The 20,487-nt window shown below is 31.4% G+C and overlaps 1 protein-coding gene and 1 pseudogene across 1 annotated transcript; both read left to right on the forward strand.

Moving 5' to 3' along the window:
• The first annotated feature begins 1,915 nt into the window (after positions 1–1,915).
• Positions 1,916–5,291, forward strand: LOC145029698 (nodulin homeobox-like). Its single transcript, XM_078978184.1, has 3 exons — positions 1,916–2,402; positions 2,770–2,862; positions 2,977–5,291. Exons 1-3 carry the CDS (start codon positions 1,916–1,918, stop codon positions 5,289–5,291), a joined length of 2,895 nt encoding a protein of 964 aa, XP_078834310.1.
• Positions 5,292–13,030: 7,739 nt separating this feature from the next.
• On the forward strand, positions 13,031–16,404 carry LOC145029699 (nodulin homeobox-like; annotated as a pseudogene).
• Positions 16,405–20,487: the final 4,083 nt, after the last annotated feature.

A 20,487-nucleotide genomic window follows, 5' to 3' on the forward strand; every position in this document is an offset into this window, starting at 1 on the left:
CCTAGTATCAAGCCTAAATTCATTTATGAATTAGGAACTTTTGAAGAATTAGGTTTTATCCAAACTGTTAAAACTATAGAAGAGAATTTAACTATGAATGAAGATGACATGACAGTTCAGTTAATAACTCCACAAGATATTAATAAATACAAACATATTTATAATTACTTGCATATTGGTTTAGTGCAAATTGCTTTTAAACCATTAACATTACAAGGATTACCTGAAAGTTTTTTAGCAGTTCTTAGGGACGCTAGAAATAAAAATTGGAAACAATCTTTAATGGGTATAATAGAATCTAGTTTGTCTCATGGACCGGTATATTTTAATGTTTACCCAAATTTACAACTTTCTTTGTCTGATAAGAATATTTTTCAAGCATTAACATTAAATGTCAAAACTCATGGTTATAATTATTTACCAGGATCGGAAGTAATATGTATATGTTATCGTATATATTTTAAACCATTAAAAACGATGAATCCTAAATGTAAGAAAGTAAATAAACCATATTAATACCATAAATAAAGACTCGGATGATGAGTCGGACATAGATGAGGCCCAAATAAATAAAATTAATAATTACGACAGTAAATTTGCTAGAAAGCCTGTCCAAAGATTATATTATTATCCAAGACCAAGTCCCCAAGATGTCCTACACGAGGAACAAGAATATGAAATTAATAATAGTTACAGTGGTAAAAATGTTTATGAATGGAATCTAGATGGATATACTGAAAGACAAATAAAAAATAATATAGAAAGTATTATACAAACTTCTGATGGGGCCGTTACTATAGAATTTAACAAGGAAATAGAATATGAACACAACCTAATAAAACGAACAAGATCGGCAAGATCTTCACATTCATACATATCACCATTAGATTATAATGTATAAGTCCCCTCTACTCGTGCTTCTGTTGATATCAGAAAAATAAATAATCTAAATATACATGATGATATTGTGTATGAGGCGGAGGCATCTACTCCTTCTGAAATGAATTTTACAGTTTAATGGATTTAGACGAAAAAATAGATTTTAGCCCTGGTTCTCAGGCAAGAAAAATTATTTCAGAAGAATTTTATTCAACTAAATGGACATTTTTTTAAAGATTGGTTATTTAAAAATTATTCTAAAGAGGAGTTACAAGAGATACAAAATACATTTTATGAACATTTATCCTCTATAAATCAGATTATACATTTTATTCCTTGGTTTACTTATACTTTTCTACATGATATTCACAACATAGAAAGAGATTATACTCTATCAGGAGACAAGATAATAACAAGCATATTTCCACCTCAAATCCCTTTTACAATTACAAATAACAACGTTACCATAAAATTTTCAGCTTATCAAAAACTTTTTGAAGAAAAGACTCCTACTGTAGATATAAATCATATTAATAGTATGATCCAACAATTAAATTTCCATAATTTATATTCTATAATAATAGGAGAACAATTAATGGATTTACATAAAAAAATAGAAAAAATAAATAGTCAGAAAGAGATAATAATAAAAAGAAAAGAGAAAGAAAAACAAATAAACGCTACTATTCAACCACCACCAAATATTACTGGTTATAAATTAAAAAACTACAATTATATGCTAGATATTATACAAGAACAAATGAAAAAACTACATATTAATACCATAAATAAAGACTCGGATGATGAGTCAGACATAGATGAGGCCCAAATAAATAAAATTAATAATTACGACAGTAAATTTGCTAGAAAGCCTGTCCAAAGATTATATTATTATCCAAGACCAAGTCCCCAAGATGTCCTACACGAGGAACGAGAATATGAAATTAATAATAGTTACAGTGGTAAAAATATTTATGAATGGAATCTAGATGGATATACTGTAAGACAAATATATAATATGATTCATAGAATGTTAATGTATAGCACAATTGCTAAAAATACAGGAAATAGTGATAAACAAGTAGCTAACATGCTAATTGCCGGATTCACTGGCCAATTAAAAGGCTGGTGGGACAATTATGTTGATGAAAAAACTCAACAAGCTATTCTTAATACAGTAAAAACAGAAAATGGAATAACTACTCCCAATGTGGTATACACTCTTACTTGTACCATAATAGAACATTTTACAGGAAGATGGTCAGATAATTCTGAAAACATTCGTACCTTATTAAATGGATTATTTTGTAAAACTCTTACGTCCTCTCGATGGTATAAGGATACTTTTTTAAGTAGAGTTATGGAGCTTAATGATTGTAATAGTGTTTATTGGAAATCAAAATTCATAGATGGTTTGCCAAATCTTTTTGCTGAAAGAGTTAAAAACCAACTAAGAATAGATAATACAATTCCTTACGAAGATTACACATATGGAAAATTAATAGGAACTTGTATCCAGGAAGGTTTGGCCCTATGTAGTGAAATAAAACTCAACCATCAAATAAAAACCCAACATCTTAATGAAAAAAGACAATTAGGAGAATTTTGTGATCAGTTCGGAATAGAAACCAGTAAAAATAAGAAGAAACAGAGAAAAGAATTCCAACAGAAAAAAAAGATTTTATAAGAGAAAACATAACGATTTTAATAGAAAAGATAAACACATAAAAAAGAAATTTATTAAAAAGGAAATTAAAAAACCTCCTACTTGCTTTTCATGTGGAAAAACTGGTCATTATGCTAATAAATGCAGAAATAAAAAAATAAAGAAACAAATTAATAATATGGATATAAGTGAGGACATAAAACTTCAATTAATAAATTTAATAGATAATTCGTCAGACGGAGAGGAAATCTCAGACAATAATTCTGATATCAACATAACAGATTATGATTCTAATTCAAATTCTGAAGAAATTGAATGTAATTGTGATAATCTAGAACAATGTTCATGTAACATGGATCATCAATTATATCTAATCCAATCTCAATTTAAAGAAGATTTAACCATAAATGTAATTAGTAATGATATTGCAGACTTATTAAAAGAAGTAAATGATCCAGAAATAAGGCAGAAGATACTAGAAAAATTAGCTATCAAAGAGTTACATACACTAAGTTCTCAAGAGCTTAGCAAGTTAATTAGGGATGCAGAAAATGATACTATTCAATGGACTACCAGCACTGGATCTTCAAATCAGATCGATGTGGAAGCCCTAGCAAGAAATTTTGTGATTCACCTAATTGCAAAACTTTTGTCTTCTAAGAGAGATGAAGAACTCTTCAGATACTTGTTAGGTGGTATTCGACTATTACATTCCCTGTGTGATCTTGCACCCCATAACAACAAACTTGAACAGATTTTGCTTGATGATCTGAAAATATCTGAACAGATGCTTGATTTGATCTTTTACCTAATCACTGTTCTTGCTAGCTTTAAAAAGGAAAGTCAACTTGCTCTGGTGCATTCAGCACTGTTGGCCTGCAGTCTGTATCTGTTAACAGCCTTTATTTCTTCACAATGGAATGAACTTGCACTAGTCCTTCTTGCACACCCTAAGGTTGATATATTTTTGCCTGTAGCTTTTGCTGCTGTCCACATAGACATTCAGTTTCTTCAAGTGAGGTTGTCTCAGTTTACTGATACTGGCATGCGGTCAAATCTTGCTGAAGTCAACCGTCTATGTCAGCGTTGTGAAGCTTCACTTCAATTTCTTCAGTCACTTTGCCAACAAAGATTCTTTCGTGAGCGCCTCGTTAAAAATAAGGAACTATGCGGAGAAGGTGGCATACTTTTATTGGCTCATGACATCATGAAATTACCATTCTGTGAAGAATCGTATCTTATGGCTGTTGTTTCCAGGCTAAAGTCAAAAGTCTTGTCTATTCTACTGCATCTTTGTGAAGTAGAAAGCGTCTCTTTCTTGGATGTGGCTGCCAGCACTACTGCGGGTTTGACTTTAGCAAAGTCAACTATATTCCAGGTTCTTGAATTGTTGAAGACAATGTTTCGTGGAGATCTGAATGGGCTTGCTGCTTTCTCTGACAAAACCTATCCACGTGGACTTCTGCAACTTAATGCAATGCGATTAACAGACATTCTCTCTGATGATTCTAACTTTAGATCTTACATCACCATGAACTTTACTGAAGTTCTGACAACAATACTTTTGCTACCACATGCGGAGTTCCTGTCTAGTTGGTGCTCCTCTGAGTCTCGGCTTTCAGAAGAAGATGCAACTCTTGATTATGATTCGTTGGCAGCAGCCGGATGGGTTTTGGGTGTGCTGACATCATCAGATGTTCCGAAATCTACTTTTAATGCGTGTCTTGTTTCTCGGACTTCTTATGCGTTTCAGAGAACATCTTTACTTGTTAAAGTTGTAGCAAATCTCACTTGTTTTATTCCGGATTTATGTAAAGAGGAGAAGGATCTCTTCCTTAATACATTCATGCAGTGCTTGCAGAAGGAAATTCCTAATTTACCATATGGAGTTTCTAATGATGCTGGAGCTGAAAAGGCTGCTGTCATTAGCCAAAACCTGCGTTCCCTATTGGTTCATGCAGAATCATTAATTCCTGGATTCCTTAATCAGGATGATGTACAGCTGTTTAGGGTATTCATTTCTCAGCTGGATCCACTAATTACTCCAGAATCCAATATCGACAAAACCGAAGAGGGTAACGTTGGGAATCAAGGATCTCCAAATCCACATGGAAACGAGAACAAGGGCGTTTCTGACAATTCAGTTGTGGAAGAACTGAACCAGTTAAATATAGATCCATCTAATGCTTTAGTTAGGCAAGAACACCGGATTGATTTGCCTCAAAGTTTTAATGCTAGGGTTTTTCATGAAAGCGAAGGAGATGGTCAAAACATTGAAACAAATGGATTGGATTCAAATGGCATGGCAAGTGAGGAAAAACAGCTGAGAAAAAGGAAACGAAACATAATGAATCACATGCAAATAACCATGATTGAACAAGCTTTACAGAATGAGCCTGACATGCAGAGGAAAGCTGCCTATATTCAAATATGGGCTGATAAACTTAGTCTTCATGGTTCTGAAATTTCTGCCTCGCAGCTCAAGAATTGGTTGAATAACCGTAAGGCGAAACTAGCACGTGCGGCTGCTAAGGATGCGCGTGTGGCTTCAGGCGGGGAGAAGCAAGGTGGGGGGTCAGGAACGGACCCGGTTTCCGACACGCCGGAGAGTCCTGATGAGTTCTTTGACCAGGCCCCATCTGGTTCTGGTGGTCAAGGTCAAGGAAGTCAACACAACAGAAACTTGGAAGCCCAATATGTTATGCATACAGATGGAGAAAAGAATATGAAATACCAAAAAATTTAGACCTTCTTAATAAATGGACTATTCCTAGTATCAAACCTAAATTCATTTATGAATTAGGAACTTTTGAAGAATTAGGTTTTATCCAAACTGTTAAAACTACAGAAGAGAATTTAACTATGAATGAAGATGACATGACAGTTCAGTTAATAAATCCACAAGATATTAATAAATACAAACATATTTATAATTACTTGCATATTGGTTTAGTGCAAATTGCTTTTCAACCATTAAAATTACAGGGATTACCTGAAAGACAAATATATAATATGATTCATAGAATGTTAATGTATAGCACAATTGCTAAAAATACAGGAAATAGTGATAAACAAGTAGCTAACATGCTAATTGCCGGATTCACTGGCCAATTAAAAGGCTGGTGGGACAATTATGTTGATGAAAAAACTCAACAAGCTATTCTTAATACAGTAAAAACAGAAAATGGAATAACTACTCCCAATGTGGTATACACTCTTACTTGTACCATAATAGAACATTTTACAGGAAGATGGTCAGATAATTCTGAAAACATTCGTACCTTATTAAATGGATTATTTTGTAAAACTCTTACGTCCTTTCGATGGTATAAGGATACTTTTTTAAGTAGAGTTATGGAGCTTAATGATTATAATAGTGTTTATTGGAAATCAAAATTCATAGATGGTTTGCCAAATCTTTTTGCTGAAAGAGTTAAAAACCAACTAAGAATAGATAATACAATTCCTTCCGAAGATTACACATATGGAAAATTAATAGGAACTTGTATCCAGGAAGGTTTGGCCCTATGTAGTGAAATAAAACTCAACCATCAAATAAAAACCCAACATCTTAATGAAAAAAGACAATTAGGAGAATTTTGTGATCAGTTCGGAATAGAAACCAGTAAAAATAAGAAGAAACAGAGAAAAGAATTCCAACAAAAAAAAAGATTTTATAAGAGAAAACATAACGATTTTAATAGAAAAGATAAACACATAAAAAAGAAATTTATTAAAAAGGAAAATAAAAAACCTCCTACTTGCTTTTCATGTGTAAAAACTGGTCATTATGCTAATAAATGCAGAAATAAAAAAATAAAGAAACAAATTAATAATATGGATATAAGTGAGGACATAAAACTTCAATTAATAAATTTAATAGATAATTCGTCAGACGGAGAGGAAATCTCAGACAATAATTCTGATATCAACATAACAGATTATGATTCTAATTCAGATTCTGAAGAAATTGAATGTAATTGTGATAATCTAGAACAATGTTCATGTAACATGGATCATCAATTATATCTAATCCAATCTCAATTTAAAGAAGATTTAACCATAAATGTAATTAGTAATGATATTGCAGACTTATTAAAAGAAGTAAATGATCCAGAAATAAGGCAGAAGATACTAGAAAGTTTAACTATCAAGGAACATAATATAAAAGAAGAAGGAATTTATTCAATGAAAAATGTACATAATATGTTTAGAGAAAGAAGAAATAAAAATTCTACTAATATACCTACAGTACTGGACTTACAAGATGAAATTCAATCTCTAAAACAGGATATATCCAAAATAAAAAAGGATCAATTAATAAATAATCAAAGAATTGATAAATTAGAAAAATTACAAAGTAACCAGGATGCTAGTGCTAGCAATAATACTGATAATAATTTTCTTCAATCAATGGAACTAGTAATATCTAGAAAATGGCATGTTACAATTAATCTATTTATTACTTACAACTATCAAAGGAATTTTGTTGCCCTAATAGACAGCGGAGCAGATCTAAATTGCATAAGAGAAGGATTAATACCTACAAAATATTTTCAAAAATCGACACATATGTTAAGAGAAGTATCAGGTTCCAAATTAGATATTAGATATAAACTAACAGACGCAAAAATTTGTACAGAAAATGTCTGCATACCTATTAATTTCACTATAATTAAAAATATGACTAGTAATACAATGATTCTAGGAAATCCCTTTTTGGAAATGATATTACCTCTAACTATTGATAAAAATAAAATTGTAGGATCCTATAAGAATAAACCTGTTATATTAAATTTTGTCTCTGACCCTTACTCTATCTGGATCAATGAGTTAAATTTAAAGAAAAACCAAATAAACTTTCTTAAAGAAGAAAATAGAACGGTTCAAATAGATGAACAGTTAGAACAACCTAAATTACAGGAAAAAATTAAACTTTTAACAAACCAATTCTCCTTAAACATTTGTAATGACCATCCTAATGCTTTTTAGGAAAGAAAAAAACATATAGTTATGCTTCCCTATGAGAAAGGTTTCAATGAAAAACAAATTCCTACCAAGGCAAGACCATGTCAAATGAATTTTGAATATTTGAATATATGTAAAAAGAAATAACTTCCTTATTAGATAAAAATTTAATACAACCTTCTAAATCTCCATGGTCGTGTACCGCGTTTTATGTTAACAAACATTCAGAACAAGAAAGGGGAGTACCAAGACTTGTTATCAATTATATGCCACTTAATAAGGTCTTAAAATGGATTAGGTATCCTATTCCTAATAAAAAGGATTTATTAGATCGTTTACATGACTCTTTAATATTCTCAAAGTTTGACTTAAAATCAGGGTATTGGCAAATTCAAATTGATACCAAGGATAGATATAAAACGGCCTTTAATGTTCCTTTTGGACAATCCGAATGGAATGTTATGCCATTCGGCCTAAAAAATGCCCCCTCGGAATTTCAAAATATAATGAATGATATATTTAATCTTTATAGCAATTTTATTATTGTTTATATAGATGATATTCTAGTATTCTCAAAAAATATCCAATAACATTTTGATCATCTGCATACTTTAGAAAAAATAATAATAAATAATGGTTCGGTAATATCACAATCTAAAATGTTGTTATTTCAAACAAAGGTAAGATCTTTGGGTCATAATATTGAAAAGGGACAAGTCATCCCTATACAAAGAAGTATAGATTTTGCTGCAAAATTCCCAGTTGAAATAAAAGATAAGACTCAGCTACAAAGATTTTTAGGTAGCCTGAATTATATATCACCTTTTTATAAAGATTTATCAATCGATAGTGCAATTCTTTATGACAGGTTAAAAAAGAACCCTGGTGCTTGGACTAGTAATCATACCCAAGCGGTTAAAAGAATAAAAGACAAAGTTAAAAATCTACCATGCTTATCTTTGGCTAATCCTAATTGGGAAAAGATAGTTGAAACAGATGCCTCTGAAATAGGGTTTGGTGGAATTTTAAATCAAATTCACCCTAACAATAAGCATGAATTTTTAGTCAGGTTTCATTTTGGAAAGTGGACTCCTAGTCAAAAGAATTATTCTACTACTGCTAAAGAAATTTTAGCATTAGTAAAATGTATTCTTAAATTTCAAGATGATTTATATAATCAACATTTCATTATAAAAACAGATTGTCAGGCAGCTAAATTCATGTTTAATAAAGACTTCAAACATGATGTTTCTAAACAAATGTTTACCAGATGGCAAGCTACATTAGCATGTTTTGATTTTGAAATTCAATACAAAAAAGGAAGTGATAATAGTCTTCCCGATTTTTTAACTAGAGAATTTCTGAATGAGTTATAGCCAACTAAGACAGTTATCTTATGATATCATTAATACAAAAAATTTAATTAATAAAGCGGAAATTGAATTAACCAACTTAACAAATGAACCATATTTCAGGAGAACAGTAATAAATTTAAGATTAATTGGTTTAAGAATTCAGCTCAAAAATCTTGAGAACAAACTTATATTACTCTTAAATTGACATTTTCAGGTAAATTTCTTATGGGTGACTCAAGATTACAAGTAAAGAATAATATTCATTGTAAACATATCAGGGTCTTAGAATCGTTTATCAAACAATGTAAAAAAGATAAAGATGGACCAATAACAAGAACTGACATGAAACGATATAACATTATGTTCAAATATCTTCATAAGAAAATCTCAGAAACTACATGCTAATTTGCAGGATGAATTCCAATCGAGGAAGAGGTCATCCTTCATACAGGGGTGGTTATGGTAGAGGCCGAGGAAATCCTGCGGCTTCAAGCAGTTCTTATAGAACTGGAAATTCGTCACAAGCAGATAATCAGTCTCTTCCAATTCCCGGAAGCCCATTATATGAGGAGTTTAAAGCATTTTTAGAATAAAAAAAGGAAAATATTCCTAGCTTCGCCCAAATGATCACAGATGGTGAAACCATCAACGATAATTTTGAATATAAGGAATCATCTCATAGAGATACTATTATTATCTTAGAACATAAAGATATAATGCTTTATTTTGAAAATAATGATGATCCATGGTTTTTAATGACAAGATACTTGGATACAGCAACATACGCTGGATATTCTTATAAACAAAGATTATATTATGAGAATATTTTGAAAATAACTGGATCAGTTGAATTTTCTCATTTTACATCCGGAGGTAATACCAGTGTTTACAATTTTAGCAAAGCCATTATCAAAAAGATCATATCACCTGAGGAATGGGGATTGAGTACCCTTAAAGAAAAAGAGTTTATACTCCCTCCTTCGAAGATACCAATGAAATTTACATACTGGGATTATATTGAAAGCTTTCATAAAGCCTTCCTATATGAGAACCCTCAAAGAAAACATACTTGGTTCTTTAAAGTATGTGAAAAGGTTTATAACCAAAGTAAAGATATACCAAATTGGTTCAGTAATTGGTGGATCTCATATGGCCCAAGTATAGATATTCTCCCTGAGGAACCATTTAGAAAATTATATGGGGAATGGTTACCCGTCTCTCCTAGATACCAAAACCAAGCCGTTCCTTTGAAATCAGAAGGGTTGGAAGCAATATCTTCCATGCATTTTTTCATGGAATTTTCTATTCCGTGGATTTGGAAATGGTCCCCACATGTGGATTATACTCCCTCCAAATTTCCTTCTCTACAAAGGTCATATTTTACTAAATTCTGGCCTAAAATGCTTCATAAAAATCCAGAAACAAAAATTCTTAATGCACAGGAAACAATTGATCATATCAATCAGCAAATTAAGAAATACCAAGACCAGAAAAAATTCTCGGAAATAGCCTCCTCGACAGAAGCAGCCCCCTCAACTTCTCAAAAGGTCAATCTAACTAAAGAAGAAATAATCAAGTCATTCAGGTTATACTGTTCTGAATTAAAAGAAAACCTTAAAAGGTTTACAAAACATGAAAATGCAAAAGATGAAGGTTCAAGTGAAGATATTTCAGATAATATGTTAGTTGATAACCACAGCCAAAGACAGTTTTTAGCGGGAGAATCCCAGCCAGATGATGAAGGATTTCCAGAAGAAGACCTCCCCATTGATTGCATGATTGACATGATTGAGGAATCAATCACTCAAAGAAAGAATCTTTCCAAGACAAAAAGGATAGCACCACAATAGACTCAAGGTGACAGGTGGATGGACCAAAATAAAAGAGGATGATATTCTTCCAAAATTATTGAAGACAAAGAATAATATTCGTCAGATATTATTAAAGCAAGGGAATCAAACAAAGAGTCATTTCTACTTTTCTAAAAGCTGTTTGCCAATGCTAAATGTAATAATTTAGGTTTCGTTTGTTTTTTTTGTGGCCTCCTGATCTATTTAAGTAGCCTCTCTCTTATGTTTGAGACAGGCCTGGAGCCATTTCTATATTTCTCTCTTGTAATCTACTCTTGTAAAAAATCCTTCTGCAATAAATAGTTTTAAATGAAAAAAAAAAAAAAAAAAAGTCCGGAAAAAAGGCAAAGTCGTGTTTTAGCCCAGCTTTTATAACCACGGTGTTGTTTTAGGGCGTTTTACTCATTGACTCGCCTAGCCCGCCTGACTCTTCTAAATATTTTAAAATTTTATTATTTTATTTTGTTTGGACTTTAAATTTTACTCATATCGTTATGGTCCTGCATGACATGTGGTAAAAAAAAAAAAAAAAAAGAGCCCGGAGAAAAAGGCAAAGTCGTGTTTTAGCCCTGCTTTTATAACCACGGTGTTGTTTTAGGGCGTTTTACTCATTGACTCGCCTAGCCCGCCTAACTCTTCTAAATATTTTAAAATTTTCTTATTTTATTTTGTTTGGTCTTTAAATTTTACTCATATCGTTAAGGTTCTGCATGACATGTGGTATCAGAGCCATGAAATACAGTTCTTAGGGACGCTAGAAATAAAAATTGGAAACAATCTTTAATAGGTATAATAGAATCTAGTTTGTCTCCTGGACCGGTATATTTTAATGTTTACCCAAATTTACAACTTTCTTTGTCTGATAAGAATATTTTTCAAGCATTAACATTAAATGTCAAAACTCATGGTTATAATTATTTACCAGGATCGGAAGTAATATGTATATGTTATCGTATATATTTTAAACCATTAAAAACGATGAATACTAAATGTAAGAAAGTAAATAAACCTATAAATGAAACAATTTTAATAGAAAGTAATTTCTATATGTCAAAAATTACAACTAGAAAAGCCATAAAATGGGATGAAATAAAATTTCCCCAACACTGGATTTTAGAAGATAATATAACACCCACGCCTTTAATAAATAATAATATAGAAAGTATTATACAAACTTCTGATCGGGCCGTTACTATAGAATTTAACAAGGAAATAGAATATGAACACAACCTAATAAAACGAACAAGATCGGCAAGATCTTCACATTCATACATATCACCATTAGATTATAATGTAGAAGTCCCCTCTACTCGTGCTTCTGTTGATATCAGAAAAATAAATAATGTAAATATACATGATGATATTGTGTATGAGGCGGAGGCATCTACTCCTTCTAAAATGAATTTTACAGTTTAATGGATTTAGACGAAAAAATAGATTTTAGCCCTGGTTCTCAGGCAAGAAAAATTATTTCAGAAGAATTTTATTCAACTAAATGGACATTTTTTAAAGATTGGTTATTTAAAAATTATTCTAAAGAGGAGTTACAAGAGATACAAAATACATTTTATGAACATTTATCCTCTATAAATCAGATTATACATTTTATTCCTTGGTTTACTTATACTTTTCTACATGATATTCACAACATAGAAAGAGATTATACTCTATCAGGAGACAAGATAATAACAAGCATATTTCCACCTCAAATCCCTTTTACAATTACAAATAACAACGTTACCATAAAATTTTCAGCTTATCAAAAACTTTTTGTAGAAAAGACTCCTACTGTAGATATAAATCATATTAATAGTATGATCCAACAATTAAATTTCCATAATTTATATTCTATAATAATAGGAGAACAATTAATGGATTTACATAAAAAAATAGAAAAAATAAATAGTCAGAAAGAGATAATAATAAAAAGAAAAGAGAAAGAAAAACAAATAAACGCTACTATTCAACCACCACCAAATATTACTGGTTATAAATTAAAAAACTACGATTATATGCTAGATATTATACAAGAACAAATGAAAAAACTACATATTAATACCATAAATAAAGACTCGGATGATGAGTCAGACATAGATGAGGCCCAAATAAATAAAATTAATAATTACGACAGTAAATTTGCTAGAAAGCATGTCAAAAGATTATATTATTATCCAAGACCAAGTCCCCAAGATGTCCTACACGAGGAACAAGAATATGAAATTAATAATAGTTACAGTGGTAAAAATGTTTATGAATGGAATCTAGATGGATATACTGAAAGACAAATATAGAATATGATTCATAGAATGTTAATGTATAGCACAATTGCTAAAAATACAGGAAATAGTGATAAACAAGTAGCTAACATGCTAATTGCCGGATTCACTGGCCAATTAAAAGGCTGGTGGGACAATTATGTTGATGAAAAAACTCAACAAGCTATTCTTAATACAGTAAAAACAGAAAATGGAACAACTACTCCCAATGAGGTATACACTCTTACTTGTACCATAATAGAACATTTTACAGGAAGATGGTCAGATAATTCTGAAAACATTCGTACCTTATTAAATGGATTATTTTGTAAAACTCTTACGTCCTCTCGATGGTATAAGGATACTTTTTTAAGTAGAGTTATGGAGCTTAATGATTGTAATAGTGTTTATTGGAAATCAAAATTCATAGATGGTTTGCCAAATCTTTTTGCTGAAAGAGTTAAAAACCAACTAAGAATAGATAATACAATTCCTTACGAAGATTACACATATGGAAAATTAATAGGAACTTGTATCCAGGAAGGTTTGGCCCTATGTAGTGAAATAAAACTCAACCATCAAATAAAAACCCAACATCTTAATGAAAAAAGACAATTAGGAGAATTTTGTGATCAGTTCGGAATAGAAACCAGTAAAAATAAGAAGAAACAGAGAAAAGAATTCCAACAGAAAAAAAGATTTTATAAGAGAAAACATAACGATTTTAATAGAAAAGATAAACACATAAAAAAGAAATTTATTAAAAAGGAAAATAAAAAACCTCCTACTTGCTTTTCATGTGGAAAAACTGGTCATTATGCTAATAAATGCAGAAATAAAAAAATAAAGAAACAAATTAATAATATGGATATAAGTGAGGACATAAAACTTCAATTAATAAATTTAATAGATAATTCGTCAGACGGAGAGGAAATCTCAGACAATAATTCTGATATCAACATAACAGATTATGATTCTAATTCAAATTCTGAAGAAATTGAATGTAATTGTGATAATCTAGAACAATGTTCATGTAACATGGATCATCAATTATATCTAATCCAATCTCAATTTAAAGAAGATTTAACCATAAATGTAATTAGTAATGATATTGCAGACTTATTAAAAGAAGTAAATGATCCAGAAATAAGGCAGAAGATACTAGAAAATTTAGCTATCAAAGAGTTACATACACTAAGTTCTCAAGAGCTTAGCAAGTTAATTAGGGATGCAGACAATGATACTATTCAATGGACTACCAGCACTGGATCTTCAAATCAGATCGATGTGGAAGCCCTAGCAAGAAATTTTGTGATTCACCTAATTGCAAAACTTTTGTCTTCTAAGAGAGATGAAGAACTCTTCAGATACTTGTTAGGTGGTATTCGACTATTACATTCCCTGTGTGATCTTGCACCCCGCAACAACAAACTTGAACAGATTTTGCTTGATGATCTCAAAATATCTGAACAGATGCTTGATTTGATCTTTTACCTAATCACTGTTCTTGCTAGCTTTAAAAAGGAAAGTCAACTTGCTCTGGTGCATTCAGCACTGTTGGCCTGCAGTCTGTATCTGTTAACAGCCTTTATTTCTTCACAATGGAATGAACTTGCACTAGTCCTTCTTGCACACCCTAAGGTTGATATATTTTTTCCTGTAGCTTTTGTTGCTGTCCACATAGACATTCAGTTTCTTCAAGTGAGGTTGTCTCAGTTTACTGATACTGGCATGCGGTCAAATCTTGCTGAAGTCAACCGTCTGTGTCAGCATTGTGAAGCTTCACTTCAGTTTCTTCAGTCACTTTGCCAACAAAGATTCTTTCGTGAGGGCCTCGTTAAAAATAAGGAACTATGCGGAGAAGGTGGCATACTTTTGTTGGCTCGTGACATCATGAAATTACCATTCTGTGAAGAATCGTATCTTATGGTTGTTGTTTCCAGGCTAAAGTCAAAAGTCTTGTCTATTCTACTGCATCTTTGTGAAGTAGAAAGCGTCTCTTTCTTGGATGTGGCTGCCAGCACTACTGCGGGTTTGACTTTAGCAAAGTCAACTATATTCCAGGTTCTTGAATTGTTGAAGACAATGTTTCGTGGAGATCTGAATGGGCTTTCTGCTTTCTCTGACAAAACCTATCCACGTGGACTTCTGTAACTTAATGCAATGCGATTAACAGACATTCTCTCTGATGATTCTAACTTTAGATCTTACATCACCATGAACTTTACTGAAGTTCTGACAACAATATTTTTGCTACCACATGCGGAGTTCCTGTCTAGTTGGTGCTCCTCTGAGTCTCGGCTTTCAGAAGAAGATGCAACTCTGGATTATGATTCGTTGGCAGCAGCCGGATGGGTTTTGGGTGTGCTGACATCATCAGATGTTCCGGAATCTACTTTTAATGCGTGTCGTGTTTCTCGGACTTCTTATGCGTTTCAGAGAACATCTTTACTTGTTAAAGTTGTAGCAAATCTCACTTGTTTTATTCCGGATTTATGTAAAGAGGAGAAGGATCTCTTCCTTAATACATTCCTGCAGTGCTTGCAGAAAGAAATTCCTAATTTACCATATGGAGTTTCTAATGATGCTGGAGCTAAAAAGGCTGATGTCATTAGCCAAAACCTGCGTTCCCTATTGGTTCATGCAAAATCATTAATTCCTGGATTCCTTAATCAGGATGATGTATAGCTGTTTAGGGTATTCATTTCTCAGCTGGATCCACTAATTACTCCAGAATCCAATATCGACAAAACCGAAGAGGGTAACGCTGGGAATCAAGGATCTCCAAATCCACATGGAAACGAGACAAGGGCGTTTCTGACAATTCAGTTGTGGAAGAACTGAACCAGTTAAATATAGATCCATCTAATGCTTTAGTTAGGCAAGAACACCGGATTGATTTGCCTCAAAGTTTTAATGCTAGGGTTTTTCATGAAAGCGAAGGAGATGGTCAAAACATTGAAACAAATGGATTGGATTCAAATGGCATGGCAAGTGAGGAAAAATAGCTGAGCAAAAGGAAACACAACATAATGAATCACATGCAAGTAACCATGATTGAACAAGCTTTACAGAATGAGCCTGACATGCAGAGGAAAGCTGCCTCAATTCAAATATGGGCTGATAAACTTAGTCTTCATGGTTCTGAAATTTCTGCCTCGCAGCTCAAGAATTGGTTGAATAACCGTAAGGCGAAACTAGCACGTGCGGCTGCTAAGGATGCGTGTGTGGCTTCAAGCGGGGAGAAGCAAGGTGGGGGGTCAGGAACGGACCCGGTTTCCGACACGCTGGAGAATCCTGATGAGTTCTTTGACCTGGCTCCATCTGGTTCTGGTGGTCAAGGTCAAGGAAGTCAACACAACAGAAACTTGGAAGCCCAATATGTTATCCATACAGATGGAGAAAAGAATATGAAATACCAAAAAATTTAGACCTTCTTAATAAATGGACTATTCCTAGTATCAAACCTAAATTCATTTATGAATTAGGAACTTTTGAAGAATTAGGTTTTATCCAAACTGTTAAAACTACAGAAGAGAATTTAACTATGAATGAAGATGACATGACAGTTCGGTTAATAACTCCACAAGATATTAATAAATACAAACATATTTATAATTACTTGCATATTGGTTTAGTGCAAATTGCTTTTAAACCATTAACATTACAAGGATTACCTGAAAGACAAATATATAATATGATTCATAGAATGTTAATGTATAGCACAATTGCTAAAAATACAGGAAATAGTGATAAACAAGTAGCTAAAATGCTAATTGTCGGATTCACTGGCCAATTAAAAGGCTGGTGGGACAATTATGTTGATGAAAAAACTCAACAAGCTATTCTCAATACAGTAAAAACAGAAAATGGAATAACTACTCCCAATGTGGTATACACTCTTACTTGTACCATAATAGAACATTTTACAGGAAGATGGTCAGATAATTCTGAAAACATTCGTACCTTATTAAATGGATTATTTTGTAAAACTCTTACGTCCTTTCGATGGTATAAGGATACTTTTTTAAGTAGAGTTATGGAGCTTAATGATTATAATAGTGTTTATTGGAAATCAAAATTCATAGATGGTTTGCCAAATCTTTTTGCTGAAAGAGTTAAAAACCAACTAAGAAAAGATAATACAATTCCTTACGAAGATTACACATATGGAAAATTAATAGGAACTTGTATCCAGGAAGGTTTGGCCCTATGTAGTGAAATAAAACTCAACCATCAAATAAAAACCCAACATCTTAATGAAAAAAGACAATTAGGAGAATTTTGTGATCAGTTCGGAATAGAAACCAGTAAAAATAAGAAGAAACAGAGAAAAGAATTCCAACAGAAAAAAAGATTTTATAAGAGAAAACATAACGATTTTAATAGAAAAGATAAACACATAAAAAAGAAATTTATTAAAAAGGAAAATAAAAAACCTCCTACTTGCTTTTCATGTGGAAAAACTGGGCATTATGCTAATAAATGCAAAAATAAAAAAATAAAGAAACAAATTAATAATATGGATATAAGTGAGAACATAAAACTTCAATTAATAAATTTAATAGATAATTCGTCAGACGGAGGGGAAATCTCAGACAATAATTCTGATATCAACATAACAGATTATGATTCTAATTCAGATTCTGAAGAAATTGAATGTAATTGTGATAATCTAGAACAATGTTCATGTAACATGGATCATCAATTATATCTAATCCAATCTCAATTTAAAGAAGATTTAACCATAAATGTAATTAGTAATGATATTGCAGACTTATTAAAAGAAGTAAATGATCCAGAAATAAGGCAGAAGATATTAGAAAGTTTAACTATCAAGGAACATAATATAAAAGAAGAAGGAATTTATTCAATGAAAAATGTACATAATATGTTAAGAGAAAGAAGAAATAAAAATTCTACTAATATACCTACAGTACAGGACTTACAAGATGAAATTCAATCTTTAAAACAGGATATATCCAAAATAAAAAAGGATCAATTAATAAATAATCAAAGAATTGATAAATTAGAAAAATTACAAAGTAACCAGGATGCTAGTGCTAGCAATAATACTGATAATAATTTTCTTCAATCAATGGAACTAGTAATATCTAGAAAATGGCATGTTACAATTAATCTATTTATTACTTACAACTATCAAAGGAATTTTGTTGCCCTAATAGACAGCGGAGCATATCTAAATTGCATAAGAGAAGGATTAATACCTACAAAATATTTTCAAAAATCAACACATACGTTAAGAGAAGTATCAGGTTCCAAATTAGATATTAGATATAAACTAACAGACGCAAAAATTTGTACAGAAAATGTCTGCATACCTATTAATTTCACTATAATTAAAAATATGACTAGTAATACAATGATTCTAGGAAATACCTTTTTGGAAATGATATTACCTCTAACTATTGATAAAAATAAAATTGTAGGATCCTATAAGAATAAACCTGTTATATTAAATTTTGTCTCTGACCCTTACTCTATCTGGATCAATGAGTTAAATTTAAAGAAAAACCAAATAAACTTTCTTAAAGAAGAAATTAGAACGGTTCAAATAGATGAACAGTTAGAACAACCTAAATTACAGGAAAAAATTAAACTTTTAACAAACCAATTTTCCTTAAACATTTGTAATGACCATCCCAATGCTTTTTGGGAAAGAAAAAAACATATAGTTATGCTTCCCTATGAGGAAGGTTTCAATGAAAAACAAATTCCTACCAAGGCAAGACCATGTCAAATGAATTTTGAATATTTGAATATATGTAAAAAAGAAATAACTTCCTTATTAGATAAAAATTTAATACAACCTTCTAAATCTCCATGGTCGTGTACCGCGTTTTATGTTAACAAACATTCAGAACAAGAAAGGGGAGTACCAAGACTTGTTATCAATTATAAGCCACTTATCCTATTCCTAATAAAAAGGATTTATTACATCGTTTACATGACTCTTTAATATTCTCAAAGTTTGACTTAAAATCAGGGTATTGGCAAATTCAAATTGATACCAAGGATAGATATAAAACGGCCTTTAATGTTCCTTTTGAACAATACGAATGGAATGTTATGCCATTCGGCCTAAAAAATGCCCCTTCGGAATTTCAAAATATAATGAATGATATATTTAATCCTTATAGCAATTTTATTATTGTTTATATAGATGATATTCTAGTATTCTCAAAAAATATCCAAGAACATTTTGATCATCTGCATACTTTTGAAAAAATAATAATAAATAATGGTCTGGTAATATCACAATCTAAAATGTCGTTATTTCAAACAAAGGTAAGATTTTTGGGTCATAATATTGAAAAGGGACAACTCATCCCTATACAAAGAAGTATAGATTTTGCTGCAAAATTCCCAGATGAAATAAAAGATAAGACTCAGCTACAAAGATTTTTAGGTAGCCTGAATTATATATCACCTTTTTATAAATATTTATCAACCGATAGTGCAATTCTTTATGACAGGTTAAAAAAGAACCCTGGTGCTTGGACTAGTAATCATACCCAAGCGGTTAAAAGAATAAAAGACAAAGTTAAAAATCTACCATGCTTATCTTTGGCTAATCCTAATTGGGAAAAGATAGTTGAAACAGATGCCTCTGAAATAGGGTTTGGAGGAATTTTAAAACAAATTCACCCTAACAATAAGCATGAATTTTTAGTCAGGTTTCATTCTGGAAAGTGGACTCCTAGTCAAAAGAATTATTCTACTACTGCTAAAGAAATTTTAGCATTAGTAAAATGTATTCTTAAATTTCAAGATGATTTATATAATCAACATTTCATTATAAAAACAGATTGTCAGGCAGCTAAATTCATGTTTAATAAAGACTTCAAACATGATGTTTCTAAACAAATGTTTACCAGATGGCAAGCTACATTAGCATGTTTTGATTTTGAAATTCAATACAAAAAAGGAAGTGATAATAGTCTTCCCGATTTTTTAACTAGAGAATTTCTGAATGAGTTATAGCCAACTAAGACAGTTATCTTATGATATCATTAATACAAAAAATTTAATTAATAAAGCGGAAATTGAATTAACCAACTTAACAAATGAACCATATTTCAGGAGAACAGTAATAAATTTAAGATTAATTGGTTTAAGAATTCAGCTCAAAAATCTTGAGAACAAACTTATATTACTCTTAAATTGACATTTTCAGGTAAATTTCTTATGGGTGACTCAAGATTACAAGTAAAGAATAATATTCATTGTAAACATATCAGGGTCTTAGAATCATTTATCAAACGAAGTAAAAAAGATAAAGATAGACCAATAACAAGAACTGACATGAAACGATATAACATTATGTTCAAATATCTTCATAAGAAAATCTCAGAAACTACATGCTAATTTGCAGGATGAATTCCAATCGAGGAAGAGGACATCCTTCATTCAGGGGTGGTTATGGTAGAGGCCGAGGAAATCCTGCGGCTTCAAGCAGTTCTTATAGAACTGGAAATTCGTCACAAGCAGAT

The sequence above is a fragment of the Lactuca saligna genome, chromosome 2, assembly GCF_052625555.1.
Source record: "Lactuca saligna cultivar CGN05327 chromosome 2, ASM5262555v1, whole genome shotgun sequence".
Taxonomy (NCBI): Eukaryota; Viridiplantae; Streptophyta; class Magnoliopsida; order Asterales; family Asteraceae; genus Lactuca; species Lactuca saligna.